This window comes from Camelina sativa, chromosome 18 (assembly GCF_030686135.1).
Source record: "Camelina sativa cultivar CO46 ecotype springtype chromosome 18, ASM3068613v1".
NCBI classification, from domain to species: domain Eukaryota; kingdom Viridiplantae; phylum Streptophyta; class Magnoliopsida; order Brassicales; family Brassicaceae; genus Camelina; species Camelina sativa.
In genome coordinates, this window is record NC_141897.1 from 4,905,472 (window position 1) to 4,921,899 (window position 16,428).

At 36.7% G+C, this 16,428-nt stretch overlaps 2 protein-coding genes across 2 annotated transcripts; one reads left to right on the top strand and one right to left on the bottom strand.

The window, feature by feature from the left end:
• Positions 1-8,311: 8,311 nt before the first annotated feature.
• On the bottom strand, positions 8,312-9,140 carry LOC104760597 (proteinase inhibitor-like). Its single transcript, XM_010483548.3, has 2 exons — positions 9,044-9,140; positions 8,312-8,671 (listed from the first exon to the last, which is right to left on the bottom strand). The coding sequence occupies exons 1-2, from the start codon at positions 9,060-9,062 to the stop codon at positions 8,460-8,462; spliced, it is 231 nt and encodes a 76-aa protein (XP_010481850.2). The 5' UTR covers positions 9,063-9,140; the 3' UTR covers positions 8,312-8,459.
• A 4,780-nt stretch (positions 9,141-13,920) lies between these two features.
• Positions 13,921-14,526, top strand: LOC147921535 (inhibitor of trypsin and hageman factor-like). Its single transcript, XM_087498155.1, has 2 exons — positions 13,921-14,055; positions 14,151-14,526. Exons 1-2 carry the CDS (start codon positions 14,037-14,039, stop codon positions 14,348-14,350), a joined length of 219 nt encoding a protein of 72 aa, XP_087354281.1. The 5' UTR covers positions 13,921-14,036; the 3' UTR covers positions 14,351-14,526.
• The last annotated feature ends 1,902 nt before the right edge of the window (positions 14,527-16,428 follow it).

Below are 16,428 nucleotides of genomic sequence, written 5' to 3' on the forward strand. Positions count from 1 at the left end.
CGAATATTTTGGAAAAAATATTGGAAGTTTACTACAATTTGTGTGTTGTGTGCAATAGTGTTATAATATTTTTTATTTTTAAATTTATAGCATTTTTGTTACAATTTTTTTTTTTTTACTATTTGTCATTATATAACTACGTATAGTAATCAATTAGCTATTATATTTATTAACTATAAATTCGTTACTAATTTGTAACTATTTGTAATTAATATTTGTTATAATTTTTGTCGTAGCAAAAAATCGTAACTATATGATTAAAATTTTCTAGTGAGATGAGTGTGGAGTCGAGTGGACTCACACCGTCGGGGGTGACGGTGTTAGTGCACAACGAGGACGTTTTAATCTGTTAGTAGGCGTGAATTGTGACACCCCGATTTCAAATACATGCGGAGAGGTTTAAAAGAATTAATTTTGCTACCTATGTCCCCAAAATACACTTATCTTTTCGATCAAGGGTCCTGAGACAACTCCAAAGTTAAGCGTACTTGAGCTGGAGTAGTCTCAGGATGGGTGACCTTTCGGGAAGTGACTGTCGGAACTGTGCGAGTGAGGTCAAAACAAAGGAAAAGATCATGTGGTGATTTGTAGGGACGGTAACAAGTCTTTAAAACCTCTTGGACATAGCAAACCGACCGTCGAACATGGATAGGCTCACGGTCCTAGTGAGAGGACGTGGCCCATTAAGGAAAGTGGGCCCATGAACTAGGATTGGACATGGGGCTCACTAAGAGATGGCGGTCGGGGCGTTACAATTGTAACATCCATGAACCAAACTGTAAGTTTTGGGGATAGGTGTCGATCGACACCAAAGATGGTGTCGGTCGACACCAGCAATTTCTGGTTCGACGAGTTCAATTTTAATTGTCGATATTAGTCGGTTTGATTTAAGGAAAACCCTGAAACCGAGTATTTAAGGGGAAAAGTCGACCTAGTCGTGGGTTCTGGTCACCGCTTAACATGGAGAAAAGAGAGAGAAGAGTGTTGTTGAGAGTTGGAGGCTTTTTGGAGAGATTCTTAGCTGTTTTTGAGAGATTTGTTTCTGTGGAGTGGAGATCTAGAGCTATGAACGAAGGGAAAGTTTCCTAAGGTGTTGGATTCGTCATTTTTGGTCAAAATATTCCTGCAAAAGAGGTGAGTGCATGACCATGGTTGATCTAAACCTGAGATTTCCTTTGCTTGCTTGTTTGGTGTTGTTTGTGGTGTTTTTTTGCTTGTTACGGTTGCTATAAGTTTCCTACGGATTCATATGGCTTTGGGATTGAGTTTTGGACGGATTGGAGGTGATGAGAAGCGAGATTCGACTCTCGGCTTCAAGCAGATCGCGTCTGTGGAGTCAGTGTCGATCGACACCAGGAGAGTGTCGGTTGACACCATGGAGCAGCATTGGTCGACACCTCCCTTCCAGCGAAGACGATACTTGTTTCCTGGTTTATATGTCTTGTTTGTTGTTTGTTTTGGACATTGGTATCTCAGTTGTTTGTGTGCATAGCCTAGTAGATGGGACGATTGCCTCACTGAGTGTTTATAAAATACTCATGCATCTCAATTTGTGTTTGTGGTGCAGGTAAAGGCAAAGTGTGATCGTCGAATCAAGGCAATGAAGAGGACAATTTTCTAGTGACTCGATTGGTTGTTGTCTGGTCTTGCTAGGTTGCTAGAGTTGAATCATTAGAATGTGGTTAGGGTTGCTCGTTCTTTGATTCATGTTGTTTGGATTATTGGTTTAATTGTTATGAATAATACTGGTTATTGGTTTTGGATATTTATTGGTTTAATGGTATTGTCTTATGTTATCCACTCTTGTGCGCTTGTGGCTAGGAGTTATTGGGTATGGGACCACTAGTTTAGATTATTATTATTATGATTATTTATTACAAAAAAAAACGGGTCGGGTCATTTAAATAACGGTGTACGACAAGGCCTCCAGTACAATGCCTCATAAGGAACCATCTCAATACTCGCCTCGTAACTGTTGTTGTAAGAAAACTCAACCAAGCTCAAGTGATCTGCCCAATGGCCATTCTAATCCAACATGCACATCCTTAGTAAATCCTCCAAAGTCTGGATTATCCTCTCTGACTGATCGTACATCTGAGGAAGATCGGTTGTACTCATATGCACCTTCGTGCCCATATCCGCCTGAAATGCCCTCAAGGACACCAAAGTGAAATTGGAATCTCTGTCAAACACGATACTCGCAGGCACACCATGCAATCTGACTATCTCCCTCACATACATCCTAGTCAAAACCGTTGCTCCATTGGTTTTCTTCATGGCCAGAAAGTGTGCAGACTTAGTCAATCAGTTCACAATGACCCAAATCGCATCAAACGTTCGCGGCAATGGCAATCCTACCACGAAGTCCATCGTGATCATATCCTACTTCCACTCTGGAAATGGTAAACTCTACAATAAACCACCTAGAACCTGATGCTCAGCCTTCAAAAGCTGGCAAGTGTCACACTTTGCAACCCAGTCGGCTACATCTTTCTTATCCTGACCTAGTGATAATATTGTTTGAGGTCGCGGTACATCTTTGCGCTCCTGGATGAATAGATAACTTGCTCGAATGAGACACTCTCAGTATCTCCTGCCTCAGACTCTCTCAGTATCTCCTGCCTCAGACTCTCATCCTTGGTACAAAAATCCGACGATTCACAAGGATAATCCCATTAGCAGAGACATGATACTCTGATCCCTCAGCCTTAGATGCATTCCCCATCCCCACATCACTCTCCTCAACAAGTGTGCTCGATCAGCTACCTCCAAGTCCAAAGGCTCGTGTGAGATAGCACACAGCCTCAATGCACTAACCTCACGTACTAACGCCTCCATGCATTCTCCTGAGCCAAAGCCGCCCTCTTCCTACTCAAAGCATCTGCAACCAGGTTAGCTTTACAAAGATGTTAAGCTATCTCGAGATTATAATTTGCTACCAACTCCATCCAACGCCTCTGCCTCAAATTCAGCTGGGGCTGAGTTAAGATGTACTTTAAGCTCTTATATGATTTGTGAACACCTTAACCTTTCCGCCATAAAGATAGGATCTCCAAATATTCAAGGCAAAAACTACTACCACCACCTCCAAATCATGGGTAGGATAATTAGCCTCATGCTTCCGCAACTGCCACGATGCATAGGCAATGACCTTCCCCTACTGCATCAGCACACATCCCAAAGCAACTCATGAAGCATATGTATACACAATGTAAGGCTCATTCTGCTTTGGCAGTGCCAACACTGGGGTGGTAGTCAACATCTGCTTAAGGCTTACAAAACTTGCCTTACACTGGTGATCACACAAATGGAACATCCTTCCTTGTGAGCTTGGTCATCGGGTGTGCAACCCCAGAAAACTCCTGATATATGTGGCATTTTACAAATTTGGCTACTCCCTGAGGGCCTGAATCTTTTTGGATCAACTCAAACTCCCTCTTCAGAAACAATGTGACCTAAGAACCCTATGTCCCGTAGCCAGAAACTCCACTTACTCAGCCTAGCAAACAACTTCTGCTCCCCCAGCTTCTCTAGAACTGCTCTCAAATGCATCGCATGCTCGTTAGTACTCTTGGAGTATACGAGGATATCATCGATGAAAATGATGACAGACACGTCCAGAAACTCCTGAAACACGTTGTTCATCAATCTCATAAATAATGTTGGCGCGTTCGTCAAACTGGAGGTGATACCTTGTCTTGAAGACCGTCTTCCTCACATCTGCCTCATGTATCGGGATATGATGATAACTCGACGCCAAGTCGATATTGGAGAACCAAGTAGCACCCCTCAACTAATCCAAACAATCATCGATCCTTAGGAGAGGGTACTTGTTCTTTACAGTGATCCAGTTCAAACCCCAATAGTTGATACACAAGCGGAAACTTCTGTCCTTCTTTTTAACAAACAACACTGGCAGTGAAACCCTTGCTTAACAAATCTTCCAGCTGCTTCTTCAGCTCTGCCATCTCTGCTGGAGCCATCCTGTAAGGCTCTTTGGACAACAGCGTTGTCTCTGGTTCAAGTTTAATCATGAAGAGATCAGACCGAGATGGTGGTAACCCCTGCAACGACTGAAACACATCCTCAAACTCCTCTACCACGCGGATGCCTCCCACCGTAGAATGTCCCACTGTCTCTGGCATCAAAATGGTAACCAGATAGGCTATGCGCCCCTTCTCGATCATCTTCCCAGCCTACACGGCCGAGATCACAAGACTCCCCAAAGTTGGTCTCACTCCCTCAAAAACCAATTTCCCTTCGGGATGCTCAAAGATCACTCTACCTAGATAACAGTCCAGATGTACCCTGTGATGATGCATCCAATCCATCCCCAAGATGACATCCACATGACTAATAATCAAATCCGCTGGCCTCGACTCCTCCGCGATCTGAATATCCTCAGCCCTCGCCCGACCAAGAACTCTCAGAAGCTTGTCTCCCACTACTTTGACAACTCTTGCTTGCTTACCGGGATATCCTCTAATATTGGCGCACTCAGTGCACTTTGGGGTAATGAAGCAATGAGTTGCTCTAGAATCAAATAAGACGTGGGACGTAAACCCGCCCACCAACAAGGTCTCTGGACAAACCTCATTTGTTGAGAACCTAACATATTATCACATGCAAAAACAAAAAAAAAATCTGAACTACTGAATTTACCAAGTCCGAGTCTCAGAAGTTATACAGGTGATCGCTCATGCACAGGTTCCACCGGTCTCCACGGTCGAGTACACCCGCGACATCGGCTCGATCTGTCCCATCGGCTGCACACCCAGCTACACTCCAGGCTGTCCTCCAGCCTACACTTCTGCTACTGCCATCTGCCCGCTGCTCGATCCTTTGTTGATATTTGACCAGCTTGTGATCCATGCCACACCCTTAGCATTCCCCACCGCTCGGTCTCTAAGTAGCCTCCCACTTCCTCTTGGTTTCCTATGCAGGCTTTCCGCCCTTGCTAGAACCGCCAGGATGCTGAGCTTTCTTCGGTTGAACCGCTGGACTAGCTACTACCACATTAACTCTCATGTCCTCTATCTCAGCTGCGGCTTCAACCAGCTTCGATCTCGAGGCGTAACTCTGCCCTCTGCAATGGACCCGCAAAAACCTCTGGACCTGTGACTCGGACTCCATCGCTGGCCCCCATACACTAGAAACCGACTGAACTCCATGTACAGCTCTCGAACCAATCAAGACCCTTGTGTCAGCTGAACTGCACCTCCATCCAGTCTATTACCTCCCGCGGGAAGTACTTGCGGTTGAACTCCTCCTTGAAGTTAGCCCAATTCATGTCCCTCTGCACTCTTTTGACAGTCACCGACCTCCACCACACATGAGCGTCGTCTGCCAAGTGATGGACCCCTATGTCCACCCGATACTCCTCAGGACACCTGAGAGACTCAAAGTTGCATTCCAGCCTCGTCTTCCATCCATCAGCCACTATAGGGTTGTACCGCCCGAGAACAACGTCGTACCGATCCTACCCATCTCCTGTAGCATACCGCCATACTGGGAATGAGCTCCTGATCCAGCATCCCTCAGCTGCTGCACCTCCGCCACAACTGGAAGTACCACTTGAGCCTGCACTGGGACCGCTCCCACCAACCGCTCCAGCATCTGCGTTAACAAGTCCGCAATGCGATCATCTCGACCAAAGACTCCATCTGCTGCGACCCCCAAACCTGGATGCCCAGCACCACTGACCAATTTGGCATTGTCACCGCCCTACCGGCCCCTACGGCCCTATCGGTATCACTACCGGCCATGCCCACTAATCCCTCCTAAAACGCCTGCGACTCGCTGACACCCTCAGCTATCATACTCTGGTCCACGGTCTCACTAGCATTTGGGCCTCTGCCCCTGCCACGACCACAACCGTGTCCACAACTACGTCCGTGTCCACGACCACGACCAGCAACAGCTCCACCTCTAACCAGAAGACTAAGGAAAAAACTCAAACCGCATACACAAACATATAAATTATCGTGGAATCTCATTGAAGGCTCGAAGAGGATGTTCTAGGACTTCATGCCACACACAATTGACTAAATCACATCATCAACTCTAGCATGCAATCCCAAACATCAACAACAGAAACTAGAGTGAACCCTAGACCTAGAACCGTAAGGCCTCTGATACCAAAATGAAACAGCCCATCCTGTTTTTTTATTATAAATGTCTAGTGGTCCTATACCCACTAAAAAGCTAGAAACACTCAACATCAGTGGATAACGTAAAGAATACCAAATAATCCAACAAAGAAATTCATTAATAAATAAACCAAAACAACCAAAGTCAAGAAGCAAACACCAGCATCCTACAATGTTCTAATGACTCAACTCTAGTAACCTAACAATAGCTAGACCACAATCAATCAAGCCTCTAGCACAGCCTCCTCTTTACTGCCTTGATTCCACGATCACACTTTGCCTTTACCTGCGCCACAACACAAAAGAGAGGCATAAGTATACCAGAAATACATAGTGAGGAAAGCCTCCCATCTACTAGGCTATACACATAAGCAATAAAAACTCCAAACACAAACAACAATCACAATAAAACATAAACAGCCAAACAATAAAGTGTCGTCAGTTGAGAACTACATCAGTCGACACACGCCTTGTGTCGACTGATGCAACTCCCCCTACATCGACCGATGCACGCCTTGCATCAATCGATGCATCGCTCCTCGCGTCAACCGATGCACGCATTACAATGACCGATGCAATTCTCCAAATCCCTAGATGCGTCGACCGATGCACTGCTTGCATCGACCGATGCATCGCCTCGATTGTTCACAAATCCTCATGACTTTCGACCGATGCATTCTTTGCATCGATCGATGCAGTTTCCCTTGCGTCAATTTTCGAACGTTTTCTTCACCGAGAATCGTCTCCCATCATCACCAATCAACCATGACCATATCCACACCAAAACCAGTCATAGGGAAACACGGAAATCATAATAAAAAATGCAAAACAATCACGAAAACATGCTTAGATAAGCCATGATCATGCATTTACCTTGAGAATGATGGATCTGACTCTACAACCATGAAAACACACCACAGCAAACCCCCAACACGTCCTCGATCTTCACTCCCACAGAAGAAAACTCTCAAGAATGCCACCAAAAACTCACAAAACCTTAGAGGAAACCTTTCTCTCATTTTCTCACACTCAAGAACGACAAAGTGACTAAAAAAAGAGAAGGTGGTATCGAGTTTGACTTAAACACTCGACCCCTTAGGTTTCCAAACCCAAAAACACAGCCAAACACGCGTTTCACTTTAGTCGTTCCGCACAAAACGAGTCATGCATAGATCGATGCACTCCCTAAACGAGCCATGCATAGATCGTTACAATATTCGGTTTAGGTCGGTATGTCGTTGGTGCTAATTCCAGCACTAACAGGCTTTGAAAGTTTCATCAAGCATCTCGCTTCTCCCGAACATGCATTTGTGGTAATTAAGCCAAACTTATATGTTATGTGATTTTTCTAACTATTTCAACCTCTTTCTTACTATTGTTTTCCGTTTCTCACTTGTTTGTGCAGAAATAGGATTGATGGGGGTAGAAGAAGAAGGCCTTTTTAAAACACAACTATTATGACTGATTCGCAACTATCATCCCTTTTAAAACACATCAGCTCGATTCTGAGACGGCGCAGATATTTCTTCTTCACCGAATCCTCCCTCTTCGAAGAGTATGATCAGTTGTCCGTTTCGTTATTTACCATCTCGTTGTTCACCTGAGGGCCGGATAGGGATAGGGCTTATCTAGTTATCTGATAAGCTGAGGATGGAGATGAGACATGCTTTGCTGACTCTCTTCCTTGGATGGTTGTTTTGTCTTTTTGATCGGCATCTAGCTATTTGGGTTTACAAGGCCAAGATAAAAATGAAGTGGAAATTTTTGTCTTTTGGTTCCATTTTTTGTCCGTTTACTTTCCTGTTGTCTCGTCTCTCCTCTCCCTACTTCATCTTCTTTTTCTTCAAAGATTTTCGATCGAGGAAAAGGACGAAAAGCTATGGCTACATAAAATTTTCTGATTTTATGCGTTAAGTTTTTGTTTTTGTTTTTTTTTTTAATTTTATATTTAGTGTATAGCTATAAAATTACTCTTACAGATATACGTAGGAGAACAAAACGCAATATCATAAATACCATGTTCTCGTTTGTGTTCATAAAAACTCAAGAACAAATAAATTTAACTGAAAGCTGAGATATTGGGAGATCGACTATATCGAGGGTGTTATCATGAATATATTCTTTTTTAATATATATATATATATATATATATATAGCAATTATTTAATATTATAATCAAATAAACATTCAAATTGAGGCATATAGATGCCTCGTTCTTTATTACAACAGTTATAATCAAGCATATCTTATTTCACACATAAATTACACATCAAGTTCCATATTGCTTCACACACATAGATAACAATTAAATTAACCAACGAAAGGGATTTGTGTGACGATGCCGTGGTCATTGACACGAACATAAACCCTGTCGCAAACCACAACGGCCAAAACAATTGCATTTTCAGAAATAATCTCAGCCGTCACTTTAGTGTTCTCTCTATCGATGATCTCTTTTGCTTCTTCTCCTCTTTTCCCTACCAGTTCAGGCCATGAGCTCTTCATCCCTTCTCCTGCAGTATCTATACATATACACATTGTCACATTACATATTTACATAATATGTATTACTAAAATTGTTATCTAATATGATCCTGATTATTAACTATCATGCATGCCTAATGCCTTCTTTCCAAAAAGAAAAAAAAAACTATCATGCATGCACATGCACTCATATATACGTCTAAATAGTTACGTATCATAATCTTCTCAATCAAACTATTTGTAAATTATGTGCAACTTTTTTAAGAAAACATAATTTTGATGTGTTAGTAACTTTTTTTTTATGGAAAATATATATAGCTATATTTATAAATTCAAAATAAATCTATAGTACTTTTATAAAATTTGAAACTCTATCTTGCACACGCTAAAAGATGGTGTATATCTAGTACCTGGGCATACGTCCGACATTTCTATTCTCTTTTTTTTTTTAATCTTTTTTCTCCTCTCTTTTTTCTTTGGATGGTTATAAGTTATGAAGATTGTAAAAGAAACTAAATAACTATTTATAGAGAACTTTGCGGTGGCTATTCACTTTCTTTAGGATATGTGAAAACATAGAGAAAGAAAGAGAGATTCGTACGCTTTTGACCCAACGTGATGTTGTTTTCAAAATTGTCAATTACGTATTATTTGACATGTACCTATTTGTCAATTATATATTGCTAAGAGTTTCACCTACCATTTAGATACACGTCAGAGATAGATAAGGACATGTGACATAGTTTGTATATGCAAATGTTTGAACACAATATGGAGGCTCTAAAATATGTAACTTGTACGAACATATTTGTAATGTTTAATCGAGCAAGTCGTGGATGGTTTAAATATGGTATGTCGGCCGGCCGTAGGCTCTCGTGAATCCAATTTCTGAAACTGGTAGCCATTTTATGCAAGATATTTGTCCATATTTCGAATTTTTCTTCCACACAATTTTATTTGTACTTTTCTATCTACATCACAAAACATAATAGTTTCCGACCGTCATGAAGTCTTTCATCTAAAAAAAATGTATGCTGGCGCGTAGGTATATGATATATGTCATATGTATATATCTTTTTCCTTCTGTTTAATTAAATTTGTAGAAATTAAAAGAAGACCATTCATATTTGAATTCAAGTTGACTTTTATATATTGGTCATATATAGCTCTATCCACAACTACATCTGCATTTACATTCACTCTTTAATTTACACATTTGTTTACGTTTTCTCTTCCGTAATAAGTACTTGTTCAAAATCTGATTACTTACAAGTAAACTAGACCCGTCTTGATCCGGCTTGTTATTTAATTTGTAGGATACTTACTTCTTGAACCAAAGTACATAACTACAAAAAAAAAATCATATACAATACAAATTACAAAACATTCTAAGTTCTAATTATTTTTTTTTATTTTTCTGGTTTTGGTTTTTGTAAGTTATAAACTATAAAATATATACATTCATATAAATTATTAAAAAAATTCCTACATTAAACCAAATAACGGACAAACAAGCCAGATAAGTGAATTTGTTTTTAAGACTTGATATTTGCCTTGTACGTGTAAGTCATAAATGTGTACTTATTAATTATCTGGTTGTCAACGAAGTACTTGTTGTTGTAAAGCAGATACGTGGCAAGTAACAGGTATTTGCGCCCATGGCTACGTACTCTCCTACGGCGCAAACCAAAATATAAAACGACGTTATCCATTGTACAAAATAGATCTAAAGAAAGCACACAGATAAAACAAAATATATATAAGACTAGAAGTCATCCCGTGCTACACACGGGTTTAGCTTACGATATTGTTCAATTTTAGTAATTTAGAAATTATTAGTTTTTATAATGTTGTTCAATTTTAGTAATTTAGAAATTATTAGTTTTTATTTGTTTATTCAGCAATGGTTATTTTTGTGATTTTAAAAATATACTGATCATTTAAGTTTTTTTTGGGTTCATTTGTTTGGTGTTACTTGAGTTTTCCTTTTATATATAGTATTATAGTATTTCAATACATGGAGAAAATTTTGATTGTATAGTAGAATGTATGGTTTTTTCTCCCTTTAGATTTTCAATACATATTAGAGCATGTGCATTGGTGAGAGACTCATTAAGTTTCTTATTATATAATATTAGTTTTTTAATATAGAGAAATTTAAAAACATCTTTCTAATATTGTGTGTCCCTTGGTGAGTTTCTCGTCAATATAATATTTTTATTTATAATGTAATTTGATATTTTTAATATAATATGATTTGAATACTTATTTTGTTATTTTTCTTTGCATTTGATTTTTAATATAATATTAATAATATTTTAAAACATATTAAATTGCTTATTAATTATATTTAATTTTATTAAGTAGTTATATTTCATATCATATATGTATTATCAATAATAAAATTATATATATACTAATACAACTTGTAAAAGTTTCACGATACTATTTTTTTTTACAACTCTCATAATTTGTTTAATCATACTAATATTTTTATTGTATCAACTAATATTAATTTTAAATAATGTAAATATTGTTTAAAATTATGCATAATGGAACTTGTTAGAAAACTTATTTTATTTTATGACTTATAAAAAATTTTAAAATTAAAAAATAACAAAATAAACTATTTAATTAAGATGTTAAACCTTGAGAATCGATTTTCCCTTTTTCAATTAAAATAATTATATTCTTTTTTCATTTATTTTAATTATTAAAAACTCTATGACAAACTACCAATGCACATGGTCTTCAGCATTCACCATCTTTTTTCTTTTGTCGCTTGCGCTTGCACATTTCTATTAACAGTTCGAAATCTACAGAGAAATGTAATTTTGGAATATAACTTACATGGATACAATCTAAATATGAAATTTAGATAAACAAAAATGAACTTAATAAATACTTTTACCAGTTAATTTTTAGTGAGGTAAAAAATGCAATCACATTGCTCCCTCATAATATAATTTATTATTTATACATTCTAATACAAATTAAAATTGTTTTACGAAACTTTAATAATGAAAATGAATCCAAGTAAATAATGTTATAAAAATTACCCTAATTTTTGGATGAGTATAATAGTTTTATTTCATCATCATCATAGATGCAATTGAATAAAATGAATAATCATTTTGTCGTATCTACTTAGAAGGCAAGCCAAAGAATATTATAATGTCAAATGTTATAATAATAAAGTTTATTAAAAAGTAAACTATTATATGTGAAAGTGGAAAGTGTTATAGGTATTTTTTTTGTTCTTTTATCTCTAACATGGTTAATTCTAAAGCTATTTGATACTAAGATTCTTAAAAATATATGATACCAATATACAATTAGCATATACTACTCAAAACTATAGAAGTCAAATTAATCAGATATAATATATAAAAATGCAACTCATATCGTACCATGATATAAAAAGACATCACAAGCTTAACAACATGATTTTTAAGCATATGATAGTAAACATACAATTTTCCTTTTTTATAATAATTTTAATTACGTTTTTTTTGCTTAAAGATGAAGACTACTAAGAAACACATATGCATCATCCAATAAGAAGAAGTTTATCTTGCTTTACCACATGAATGTCCAAAATAAAATAAAAATTGAAATTCTAAAATATAAGAAAAGAACAGAACCTAACAGGCCCAACATATTAAATCATGGTATAGTTGATTTTTCTCAGGACATAGTAATATTAACACAACAACCAACAAACACGACAACCCTAAAGTAAAAATAAAACATGGTTCAAGGCTCTACCCATAGGCCAAGCAAGTGAAGTTAAAGAGTAGGGCATCAGTTTTTTTGGGGCATATTTTAGGCCAAAAGTTTTATGTTTTTTATGTAGAAAAAAATAAAATTAAAATTACAAGTTCAGTTATTAACTCTAATTAAAAAGTTTCCTTATTCGAAAAGTTTTAAAAGAATAATGAGTTATTTGGCAATATAATATTTATTTTCATATGAATATTTAAATGAACAACAAAACATTGAAAAGAGAAAGAAAAATGTGAGCAAGCAAACAACGAACTACAATATGAAAATAATGAAAATAATTTTTTATATTAGTATATTTTATAATTTTTTTTACAATAATAAAAATGGGTTTTAAAAAAATATTGGCGTATGACATCCAAAATTGCCGGACCGGTTCATGGAGAGTAGGAAAGACATACATAAACACTCTAATGAATAAATATATTTGTCAAACATTCTCACGAAATTTTTTTCTGTGTAGTACTAGTGTGAACAACAAACACGATAACCTGCAAAAATAATTTTAAAATTATTCAAGAATACCTATTGAAATTTGGAAAGATATATAAAAATAATATAATTTTTTATAGGAACCTAATGACTGAAATTAAATAATAATAACTGAAAATTTGTTTTAAAAGGAGAGTACTTAAGGATTGAATTCTAATTTCATGGAAAACGGAATGAATTCTACTTTTATGGAATAAAAGTTTGTAATTTTTAATATTACTTACAGAAAACATCCTACCATTAGATTATATAAGATTAAAGGCCAAAAACTAAGGAGAAATGAAAATCTAAAATTTATGAATTTATAACAGAATTTTGAGAACACATAAACATCCTACAGTCTAATAGAATCTAGAATCCTTTCTTGCCCATGATGAATCATTTATAAGATTGAAACCCAGAAATAAATTTTATACATAATCTAAAATCTGGCTTTGTCCTAAATCATACATAAGACTGAAACCCATATTTAGAATTTCAAAATAAACTATAATTAATTTTTTTTTCTAAGATGAAACCACAAACTGATAAATGGTGGCTTTAGATCATAAGGGTCTACAACGGGTTCTTATTGAAGAAGAGAAAAAGGAAATGTTAAAGAGTTTTTTTGTTTGTTTTATGGACCTTTACTTAGGATCCAAATACAAATAAATTTAATTAATTAGGTCCAAATAATAAAAGAAGACAGATGTTAGATAAATAACATGCCAAGTGTCATCTTCTTTAGAAAAGCTGAGAAGAACCTTTTGGGAGTTTCGTATCTATTAGAGTATTTAGTCCTTAGACAAACTTGACAGTAGCCACTTGCCGCTTGCCACATCACATAGATCAACATCATCCAAATGCATATGCGATTATTTGTGATATACCCGATACGGTTGCTTTCTAAATTAGAATTCGTTTAATTTAATATATAGTAAGTTGTGGGTGACTTGAATACGAGACGGTATAACTATCTTATATTATAATTCAAAAAGCTTGGGAAGTCAATATTGAACAACCAATGTACTTGAAATCTTCAGAATCAACGATCTATAAATACCATGTTTGTTATCCGGAGAACAACCCACGATACGACATAACTAAAGTCACGTAAACCTACACATCAATACATTTACTCAAGTAAAGATGACAAGCATATGTGAAGGTAAATATATACATATTACATACTTAACCATCATTATGTGATGTCACTCTTAAAGTTTAGGTCCAATTCTTATGTGTTAATCAATTCATAAACAGATCCAGGTAAAAGCTCGTGGCCAGAGCTGATGGGAACAAAAGGAGAATATGCAAAAGAAGTGATCGAAAGAGAGAACCCCAAAATGAAGGCAGTTATCATTTTGGATGGAACAGCTGTTCCCGAGATCTTTATTTGCTCTCGTGTTTATGTTTGGGTCAACGATTGCGGAGTCGTTGTTCAAATTCCCATAATCGGTTGATTATTATTATTATAATACGGTATATATATCAAATGTTACGTAACGTACTCCATAAAAAAATAACGAGTATAAATTATCGTTTGTTTGTATGACAATGTAATAATAAAGAGATTATTATGGTCTCTAGTTGTGTGCGATCATGCTATTGGTAAATAAAATTGAAGATTGTGGTGATACTTTTATTTTCGGTAATGGGTTTATTTATTTATTATATATTTGAAACTAAAAACGAGTTTTTCCATGGCTAAAATTATCGTATATTGTAATGATTGTGATAATGTGATTGATAATATCATCGCTATTATTTATTTCACGAAATGTTTTCAAACACACGAAAGAGACATGATAGAATTAGAGAAACTAGCGACGAAGTTGATAATCCATTGCAAAGTCGTGAATGGTTTAAAAACAAGTCAAAATTTTAAAACATGTCACTAGTTATTTTTTATTACTTTTTCCGTTTCGCAATCGACATTTGATTAAGGGTATATTGAAAAAAGACATTTAGATTTTGGAAAACAAAATTTGGTGTGTAGTGTTAGTGTATCAAATTATAATTTTATGTAACGGAAAGAGATCATTTATGAATTACGACCATTGTAATTTTATTTAGTTACATATATTTATTATTGTTAATATGGCTGATCCATGCAAAGAAACAGAACTCGTGGACGTGGAAAGCTCTACTGTACCTTCGTCCCCTTGCAAGTCGTTTCTTGCGTTGTGAGGTTGGTAATGGAGAACGGGTAAGCTTCTGGCATGATTGGTGGACGCCTTTTGGACCGTTCATCAATTTCCTGGGGCCAACGGGACCAACACAAACTGGGATCCCTCTAAACAGCTTTGTTGCCATGGCCTGTTCTCAAAGGTCATGGAGAATACGACCAGCACGTTCGCCTCAAGCAGAGCAACTACACATTCACCTAATAACAGTTCATCTTCCAGCTTCCACAAATGAAGAGGACTCCTTCCTCTGGGAAATTGAAGGTGAAAGCTCAAGCTCTTTTAATATAAAGAAAACTTGGGAGGTCCTCAGATACATGCAAAATGTCTTGTCGTGGTCAAAGCAAGTATATATGGTACAAAGGAGCTATCCCAAGGCATGCGTTTCTTCTGTGGATCACTCACCAAAACCGACTTCCAACGAGAGCAAGATTGGCAAACTGGGGAATGCAAATTGATACGTCATGCTGCATATGCGGTCTCTTCCCTGAAACCAGAGATCATCTTTTCCTCCATTCTGAATATAGTGAGGCATTGTGGGCAGAGGTAACAAAATGTCTAGGATATAGGCCTTCTGTGTTTCAAACTTGGGAAGCTTTTTCGGCGTGGCTGGATCTATCGGACACTACCTCTACTCAAACGCTTAGGCGACTTGTTTCACAGGCTGTTATTTACTCCTGATGGCTTGAAAGGAATAATCGTCTGCATAACAACAACTTCACGCCACCACATGTGCAGTTCAAGGTGCTCGATAGACAAGTCAGAGATGCCATTCTTGCAAAGGGTCATCGGAAAAACTTCAGAAACCTTTTGGGACATTGGCTGCGACATATTTAACAAGTGAAACTTCCAATCTTGTAATCTTCAGTTAGCCCTTGTTTTTTTTTAATTTTTTTTGGCAAGACCTAGTATGTGTATCAAAATTGTAGTATCCCTACAATCCTTTTCTTCGATGAAAATTCACAAATGTTCAGAAAAAAAAAACTTAGTTCACGATGTCCTTAATTTGATTCCTTTAGGGTTTGAATTTATCCCAATTTATTAGACTAAGAAAGCCAAATAATTATGATATACAAGAGATTCGTGGTTGATTATTTAGTTTGGAGTTTGGAGTTTGTATATATAATCAAAAAGTTGACTTTCGAAAACAAATAATAAAATAGAAGATAAGTTAAGTCAACTATAACTATTTGACCATTATAAGAAACATACAAATCGAGGCATATATTATATATATGCCTAGTTTCTTTATTACAACAGTCGCAACAAGTATATCGTATATATTTCACACATACATTACATACATATTAAGTTCCACACTGATTCTTCTTACACACATGTATCATTAAATTACC